The sequence below is a fragment of the Centroberyx affinis genome, unplaced genomic scaffold (assembly GCF_046629955.1).
Source record: "Centroberyx affinis isolate AG114_WGS23_722 - 3 ecotype Tasmania unplaced genomic scaffold, CSIRO-AGI_Caff_v1 ptg004190l_1, whole genome shotgun sequence".
Classification (NCBI taxonomy): Eukaryota; Metazoa; Chordata; class Actinopteri; order Beryciformes; family Berycidae; genus Centroberyx; species Centroberyx affinis.
In genome coordinates, this window is record NW_027281942.1 from 178793 (window position 1) to 187450 (window position 8658).

The following is an 8658-nucleotide window of genomic DNA, read 5'->3' on the forward strand; positions in this document are numbered from 1 at the left end:
AATTCAAAACACCGGCTTGTTTAAGAGGCTCTGTTACAATGTCATTTATCTCTCCCTGTGTGAAATAACAGCTGCGGTCGGCACTGGACAAGGTAGACGAACTCGAGTCAAACAACAGCCACCTATCCAAAAGACTGGAGAAGATGAAGACTAATCGCGGCACTGCACAGACTCCGTAGCATCGAATTTGCTGATTAACTCTATCACTATCTCTGTCCAGCACTGGCTGATCACTTGGAAAAAAAAAAGAATAACCCTGCATTTTTGGGTTACTCTCTTTTTGTTTGCCTATTAGCAACATTAAGAAAAAGGAAAAAAAATAGTTATAACCACAGAAACACAGATCACAAACACGCAACGTGCCATTTCTTTTTGTCTGTTTTGTTTTTGTCCGATGAGAATTCTTCATAGCGTTACATACACACCCAGAAAATCCCTCAGGTAGTACATATAAGTGGGAAAGCGGACGTTTGTGTGCCTCACGACTTGAGACATTATTTGATCCATTGTAATAACACAAGTTAGCAGTAGGGCCACGTGGAGTGTGTTGGGACGGGACGGCGGTCAAGAGGAATCCATCCTCCTCCTCCCTTGGGGCGACATGACTAGTTCTCCAGTGTAGCGAGAGACAAATATTGCACTGCCCTTTTCTTCCAGAACCTCCTGCTGCCTCTCACCAAGATTCAAGATATTTATTTGCCTTGCACATGCTTGGAGTGCAGAAGAAATGCTTCCTTGCCCAGTTCAGTCTGTCAACCAAAGACAAGAGTACCTGAACACAACGCAGTCAACAGTACCAACAGGCTGTTTAATGTGTGTTGTGGATGAGAGGGCAAATTTGTGCGTGTTATTTTTCCTTTCCTGTTCTCATTTGCATCCAAAGCCAAAATAATAAAAAAAAAAAATCTATTGTGTTTGGGTGTGTATGTCAATCCACGATTCTCTACTTTTCTGTTACCCATTGTCTACAAAAGGGTTTATAAGGAACAATCCTAACACAATCTAATGATAATCGTCATCCGAATCAAAAATGCACTTGCAAGTCACCAGCTTTCAAATATCTGTTCCTTTATTAACATAGTAGCTTGATATAGGTCAGAGGTCATTTTGAATGTACAGGTTGAACGGTTGATGCTTACAAACAGATCAGCTTGACCCGCAGTGTGTAACCTCCCTTCTGATAAGATAGTACCTCTAAGCTTATTTCTGTTTCATATAGTAAGTCACTGGTTGGCTCTTGTGCACACACACTTAGTGGCTGAGACTTACGGAGGAAATGTGACGACGAGGACTCAAAGGGGCGTTGATAGGAGAGGCTGTGCACACCGGGAGATGCTGCTTCACTGTTTACAAAGCTTTAAAATGTTTGTAAGGAAACTTAAAGAACTGTAATCTTTGTGCAATAAAATGTCAAACCACGCTGAGTCGGCAGATGTGTGTTTCAGTCCTAGACTTCTTATGAATTTGTGTGGCCATAAGCCTTTTTGTTGGGTCATTTTCACATTTGCAGTATCCTCTGTTCCTGTTGCTTCCACTTGCCTACGGGGAAATATTTGAGTGAAAGTAGAACAGTTACATAGTCTGAATAACTCCTCCAAATAAATATGTGTCCATAAGGTCAACAAATATTTTTTCCACAAAAGGAGAAGTAAGCACAAAGGAGCACTGCTTTGGCTTGAACACTCTGTAGAGGGGAGAGAAGCTGTTTTGGAAGCAGGGCCGGTCATGTAGAGAAATAGAGGCAGGCTTTCATTAATAAATTAAAAAGCCTTTATGGTTTTGGCTAATGCAGAGCAAAAGGATTGATGATATTTTAATCTTTTTGCTATGCATTTGCCAAAATAAAAGCTTTTTAATTTTCTAAGAAGAGTGTGCCTGAGGATTCTTTGGATCTATATTTCTCTACAGAAAACTCTACACCTTTGGTTTTCAAAAATCTTAAGCCAAGTCTGTCCGAACTTCCATGTGCTCCACTGTAATCACATTCAACTCCCAATCTGGAAGTTATATGTATTATGCAGAGCATAGAAACAGCATCATATAGAAGCATCACAGAGGCTTCATTGGTTACTCCACATTTCTCTGTAGACGGAGACTCATCCAGGTTTGGTGAATGGACTGCTGGGTAATGTACTTTCAGAGTCTTCCTGTGCACTTGTGCCTGACAGATTGACGAAGTACGTCCGCTTTTGGATGCGCTGAATCATACGGCGGCCATAGAAGTCCCGATAGTCCTGTGGGAGCTCATCCAGAGTGTGTAGTGCTCTCTCCAGCGCCTGAAGGGCCCGAGTTGCAGCCAAGGGGTCTTTATTTCCATAGGGGTCTTTTTTATCGTAGCTTTCTGCAGGTAGATGGCGCCAGAACACATTAACTCCCACACCAAACTGCAGCGCGAGGGTGTTATGGAACCACAGGGCTGGAGGGAGAATGACAGCACTGAATTAATAACAAGTCTGAGGCTCAAAAATGAGCGGGACACATTTAGTACACTGAACTTCAAGAAAAACTAATGAACAAGAACATATTATAGCAAAACTACCCTTGATGGCATGCTTTATTGTGATTTTGGGTATGACTGTGATGCAGCAGGTATGAGAGGCAACCAAGTACCTTCGGCTTCAGATAATTTAGTTGATTTGTGTTGAGTTGGACAAAACTGACAGTTTTCCTTACCAGGGATGAAAAGCAAATCTCCAGGCTCCAGCACACACTCATGTCTCTGTGCTTTCACAAAGTCAGAAAACCGTTTCAAGTCTGGGGAGTCGATGTCCAGGACCTCAGATTTATCACCTGATGGTCCAAAAAACCATGAAGAAGGGACATTGTAGGAATATACCAAGCTGTATAATTGCCTGATTTATTTCAACATGAGAACACACTAACTTCACTGATACCTTCAGTTATTCTGGAATCATCACTTTCATCCCAATAAATGACACATCAAATTCTGCACTTGGTATTACATTTCGAAATGTTCTAAGCTAATATATTCAAACTGCCCAGTGCCCACTATGTAGAAATCAGTATGAGCATTCATACACAGCCACTAACGTCTTTCCATTTACTGTAGCTTCTTACCTGACAGGTAGAGGTGCAATGCATCCTGGGGGCTGTAGAGAACCACACGCTTCCTCCCAGTCACCTGAGCCAGCAGGTTATCCATCACCTGAAATGATAAGCACCACAGACCAGGTAGAAGAGGGAGAGAAGGTCAGTTATATCTCAGAAACAAAAGTTCAAAAGCTTTATTTTCCATCAGAGAGGAACCGGAATAAAATTGTTTTTATTTGGACTCTTATTAACGGGATCTTTCTATCTTCTATCCACTCCAAACACCATTTCACCACACATGCCAACACTCACATCATAGTGTGTCCACAGCTGCAGACCACAGGAGCTGATACGGAAGACGCTAGAGAAAAACTGATCAGGTTCAAAGAACTGTGGGATATGGAAATCCTCTGCCAGGTCAGGAAACTGTTTACTCAGATCAGCAGGTTCCTGCAGGAGAGGAGGTACTTGTGTTATAATTCATTTTGACATTTAAGCGCCCAATCCAGAACGGGTGTCAGGCACCTCTGTTGAGTCGCTGTGTTTCTGTTTTTATAACCTGTACTTGACTGAAGAAATTTTTTCCACATTGTCTTATGAATCTACAAATGAGTTTACTGTTTGCAAAAGCGGAACCTGTATTTTGAGTTGCAGCATGATCTTAAAGTTACAAAAAGATTAGGCTATGTGCCATCAGCAAGTCGTATTTAATAGCAGATGTACTCAAACATTTCTATGGGATACTGCAGATTTAACATGATCATAGAATACTAAACACAACCTCATACAATACTCTGCAGATTTAGTATGTAAGATGGAGTCTTCTAGATACCTTTCGAACGTCCTCTCCCAGGGACCGCAGATAATAGCTCTCATCCTGATACAAAACAACACACTGGATCAGTACAGAGTTTTGTGTCATCAAATAGCATACAGTAGCCTATAAATTACATAACATCATTTCAAGATGGGTCTTACTTACCTCACACAGGAAGAAATCTGAGTGTTTTTCTTCAGATGCCCTTTTCACAAATTCATTAAATGGCAAGGTCCTATGAATAATGAGAGGTACCTGATGAAGAGGAGTACCTATTTGGGTGAGTATGAGTGTGAGAGAGAGAGAGATAGAGAGAGACTCACTCACTTGTACGCAAAGTTTTTGTGAAGGAAGTCCATCTGCGGCACAGTAGATACATGGACCTTCACTTCCTTGTCACCTCCTTTCTGTCCAAGGTATTCAACGGTCCATTTCTCCAGGCACGGTCCAAGACACACGCCTCTCAGCACGGCTGGTCTTCGCTGTAAGTGAAGAATTATTTAGCTTAAGCAAATAGTTAGCTTGCTTCCTCGTGGCAGCAGGTAGAGTGCTGGGAGACAGCCCAGATAACGTCCCGTTCTGTTTTTATGGCGAATGGCGAGAACTTCACACCAATCTCCATTTAAAAAATCTGGCAATTTAATATGGTCTTGTTCCGTGGCAAATGTACCTAATAGGGCATAATTTAATACACTGTACAAATTATTAGGATACTCTTCGATTCGGCAAGCAGCAATTTATTCTATTTCAATAAAATTTCAAATTTTAGAATTGGTTCACCTGTTATTCCCACAATCTTTTCCCACCAAATTACACAGCAGCGGCCGCTAGCGCGCAATAATCAATTCAAAAAATTTAGATTTTATGAAAATTAAGTGCTGTTTTGTACATCACTTCCATGCCGAATTTACCAGCAGACCCCAATGATTTGTAAAATGTCTTAAGTCGTTTTATAGCATTTGAAGAACTGACAACTTGCAAAGGAATACCAACGTTAGTAGCTGCTTTATCTTACCTTTGGATAAATCTCTCGCACAAAAACGTCCCTGTCTACTTCGGTGAATATCGGCACAGCGACCTTTCCCTGGAGCTCCATTTAACATGATTTAATTCAAGACTTTGACAGCAGTGAAACCAGATGCAAACAGCTCCCCAACTTACAGCAGGTGTCACATTGTTTACCTTCCCCACATTAGCAACAAATGCGAGTAAAAGTAGAGTATAAAAACTGTTTAGCCTATTGAATTGAAAATTAGATATTCTTTCATGAATAATAAAAATAACACCACTAACGTTATCTTAGCGATTTGGTGTAGCACGACTTTACATCTTTTGTAAACATCTAGTTTGTTTCCAGTCGGAAGATAGAAGTAAATGGACAAAAAAAATGTATAAGACAAAAAAGATGGCGCTGCCCATGTTAAGAGGTTGTTACTGTAGTAGGCTTTCATCGGCATTCAACATTACTCGCCTATTTAAACCAGAAACCGTTGTCCTGAGCCGGTCCAGTAGAACGCGGCTAGCTCCCCCGCTGCCTGCCGGTGTTGTGGCAGCAGCCCGGCCTTACAGCTCTGACCGGGGTGGACACAAACACAAACAGAATGTGGTGGTTGTTGGCCTCCCAAACCCTTTCATATGGTTCCGCACACGGATTTACTACTTTTTGATTAGGGCCTACTTTGACAAGGAATTTAACATTGAAGAATTCACGGAGGGGGCGAAACAGGTCAGTGTTAAAAATATATATATATACAGTTTGGAGCCAACTAACGGTTAAAATAACATAAGTGCCATGTCTGATTGAAGTGGGCCTTGCTCAGTTCATCCTTTGATTGATTGACAACCCCAAGCCAGATTTGCAGCATCTATGACGTAATCACATCATGTTGAGCTGCTGTTGATGAAAATTTTCATTTCCCTTTGCAGGCATTCTCCCATGTTTCCAGACTGCTGTCACAGTGCCAGTTTGAAGCTCTGGAAGGGCTGGTGGCAAAGGACGTGAGTATGGAAATGTATCAATTCATAGGGTTATAAATCAATCCATAGGGTTATAGATCTATACTTTGAACTGGTGGCTCATTTGTCCTGTGCTTAATTAAAGATAGTAAGTAATGCATAAGGAGCCACAGTCACACACTACTTAAGTACTAATTAAGTATCTTGACCAGCCACTCACAATACCTCTAATACTATTAATCAATAAATCATCTTAGGCATTAATCACATAGAAATACCAAACGTTTGCTTGCTTTTCTCAGTTTCATATCATTATAAAATTAATACATTGGGGGTTTTTTTGGCTGCTGGTCAGACTAAGTAAGAAATGGTAAGACATTGATTGTCATAATATTTTGACATTTTATAGACTAAATGATTAATAGATTAATAGAAAAGTAATCAGTAAGTCAATCGATAATGAAAGTATAAGTATATGTATATGATATAAAGACAAAATAAACTTGTTTGCTTCTTTACCTATGACTGCTCCCTCCAACCATTGAATATTAATCACAAAGTCTTTTTTTTTTGGTCTTCGGAGTGGTATTGTACTGCTTGGTATCGAGACACCCAGTCTAGTCTTGTATTGAAGGGTAAATTGTAGTATCTTGACACCACTATAATGAGTATATTCAATTTGCTCAAGCTCAACATCATCTCATTTTAATTGCCTTGCAGTTGATTGGGAAGCTGGAGGAAAAATGCAACCTTCTCCCATTAAGTCACAAGAGAGCGCTGTCTGCAGATCCTGATGAGATCATGTACACAACTCCTGGAGACGTGGGCATCTACTATGATGATAACGGTAAGCGTGAACTTGTTTTACACAGAAAATATATTAGGATGTCAACACAGTAAGAGGGACACTTGATTTTTTTTTTGGTGTTCATTTTGTTGCAGCCCTAATCAGCATCAGCTTTATTTAACTGTTCTACAATGAAACTTTATTAAAACGTTTGCACAACAAGGCGGAAACTTCATTTTTTGGCGTTATTGTTGTTGCAGTGTTAATCGACTTGTGTTTTATCTTTCCAGGGAGAAAGTTTGTGAGTATTCTGATGCGTTTCTGGTATCTGACAAGCGCTCGTCTTCCTGACGACTCCTTGGAGGGAACTCGTGTCTTCAAGGTGTCCATCGGTGAAGAGGGAGAGGCGGAAACTAAGAGACTGCTATCAGCCAATTACGAGTGAGTATATTTTCCTGTGCAATTAAGAGAAAATCTATCATACTTGGCCTTTGGAGTTTTATGAGTGTTGGATATAAAATAGTAAAAATATTCCTTGGAGCTGCGTGATCTTTGCATTACTAAGAAAATGCTCTTTTTTTTTGGCTTGGATTTCTTCAGATTTCAAAGGGAGTTTACTAAAGGAGTGCCGCCCGATTGGACCATTACGAGGATAGAGCACTCCAAACTGTTGGATTAAGGCGGTGTCACTTTGAGGCTGATGCACCGCTGGAAAACTGGTCGAGGATCAGAAAATTTCCTTCAGTGTTTCCTTCCTTTTTTAAATTGAGCAGGAACGTCTCTCCACCCACAGCAGTCTCCAGATACTCCGTAGAAGGAGAACAGCGGTCTTCACCTGACGAAGAAGTTCAGGGGAAACCACCAGGAAAAAAAACTTTGAATTCATACACAACTCGCTGTAGAAAAGGCACACAAGCTGATCACATCTGTTCTTAGTTACTGCCCAGAACTGTGCGCAGTATAACGGTTTTGCTGATTGTTTTTGTTTATTGTCCCAATAGTCAATGATCAAAACTTGACTGTTTGTGAACATATTGCTCTGGAAGGCTGAGATTTGTCTCTTATTTGTTCAGTCAGTTGGGGTATGCAGCAGACCTGGATCAAACATTATTTGGAAAGAATTAATAGTATTTTCTAACCAGCCTGCAATATGACATGGGTGGGTTTGCTACTTAAGACACTAAAATAAGTGCCAGAAGGTTTAGGTGATCACAGAAGAATATTTGAATTTTTTTATACTTTTCTGTGTTTGACGTCTCACCTGACACTCTCTGAATCATCCTGATGCAGTAAGCCCCTCCCTTCTGTCACTCCAGGCAAACACTAATAACTCTTTGCAGATACTGTTTGACCCGAGTCTGATGGTGTGAATGAAAACCAACTGTGCTGAGATTATTTTGTCAGTCTTAGATCTGCTGCTGCACACACTTTCATGTCTTGATGTAGAATGTGTTCAAAGGTAAAAAACACAGGCAAAGACTTTTTTTCTGAATTCATAAACAAAATGTGACATCATTCCTGAGATAATGTGGGGGGTGGCACCTATCATGTACATCATGTTTTTATTTTTGAAAGGATTGACTGGAGTCCAGCATTTCCAACAATTGTAATCTGTAGTCGAGAACAGATTCTTCTCTACAGTATGTAGGTCTGCTTGGTTTAGACGCTCCTGTCAGCATTTAATGTGCCAGATTTTAACAACTGTGTTTCTCCTTTCCTCAAATGTATGACCTGTTGCAGTCACTTGGCTCTGATGCACAAGATATATACAGTATGTGTGTGTGTGTGTTTGTAATGGTCAGCGGTTAAGGCAGCTTCAAGCAGCAGACCTTTGATTGACACATTAAAGATTTGAGAGAATGTTTTCCCCCACTTGATGGTATTTCCTGTGCATGTATATCTGGGATTCCTGTCTAATGTATACCTGGGAAATGATAATTGTGCAGTCCATAGCAGTTCTTTTCAAAGATGTTCTCTCTATTATCAGAATACAAGAACACATGTTTTAATTGGAAAATGCAAATTACAGGTGTATTTACATACTTAT

General features: G+C 40.4%; 3 protein-coding genes across 3 annotated transcripts in view; 2 read left to right on the plus strand and 1 right to left on the minus strand.

Moving 5' to 3' along the window:
* Positions 1-1975, plus strand: part of lrrfip1a (leucine rich repeat (in FLII) interacting protein 1a) — a 49171-nt gene extending 47196 nt beyond the window's left edge. The window contains exon 15 of the mRNA XM_071542819.1: positions 72-1975. Within this exon, the coding sequence (XP_071398920.1) occupies positions 72-179 (108 nt within the window). The 3' untranslated portion in view covers positions 180-1975. The remainder of the gene's footprint in view (positions 1-71) is intronic.
* A 102-nt stretch (positions 1976-2077) lies between these two features.
* Positions 2078-5006, minus strand: tyw5 (tRNA-yW synthesizing protein 5). Its single transcript, XM_071542823.1, has 8 exons — positions 4884-5006; positions 4196-4350; positions 4034-4103; positions 3884-3928; positions 3364-3501; positions 3079-3166; positions 2674-2790; positions 2078-2416 (listed from the first exon to the last, which is right to left on the minus strand). Exons 1-8 carry the CDS (start codon positions 4962-4964, stop codon positions 2097-2099), a joined length of 1014 nt encoding a protein of 337 aa, XP_071398924.1. The 5' UTR covers positions 4965-5006; the 3' UTR covers positions 2078-2096.
* Positions 5007-5268: 262 nt separating this feature from the next.
* On the plus strand, positions 5269-8635 carry maip1 (matrix AAA peptidase interacting protein 1). Its single transcript, XM_071542828.1, has 5 exons — positions 5269-5594; positions 5795-5866; positions 6545-6671; positions 6902-7052; positions 7212-8635. The coding sequence occupies exons 1-5, from the start codon at positions 5274-5276 to the stop codon at positions 7288-7290; spliced, it is 750 nt and encodes a 249-aa protein (XP_071398929.1). The 5' UTR covers positions 5269-5273; the 3' UTR covers positions 7291-8635.
* Positions 8636-8658: the final 23 nt, after the last annotated feature.

Excerpts from the sequence above, each read along its gene's own strand:
- tyw5 (XM_071542823.1), bottom strand. The coding sequence starts at position 4,964 with ATGGAGCTCCAGGGAAAGGTCGCTGTGCCGATATTCACCGAAGTAGAC. Across the intron at positions 4,104-4,195 it reads CACAAAAACTTTGCGTACAA|GACCTTGCCATTTAATGAAT; the intron begins GTGAGTGAGTCT and ends CATTATTCATAG. Across the intron at positions 3,502-3,883 it reads TGGGAGAGGACGTTCGAAAG|GAACCTGCTGATCTGAGTAA; the intron begins GTATCTAGAAGA and ends CCTCTCCTGCAG.
- maip1 (XM_071542828.1), top strand. The coding sequence starts at position 5,274 with ATGGCGCTGCCCATGTTAAGAGGTTGTTACTGTAGTAGGCTTTCATCG. Across the intron at positions 5,867-6,544 it reads AAGGGCTGGTGGCAAAGGAC|TTGATTGGGAAGCTGGAGGA; the intron begins GTGAGTATGGAA and ends ATTGCCTTGCAG. Across the intron at positions 7,053-7,211 it reads CTGCTATCAGCCAATTACGA|ATTTCAAAGGGAGTTTACTA; the intron begins GTGAGTATATTT and ends GGATTTCTTCAG.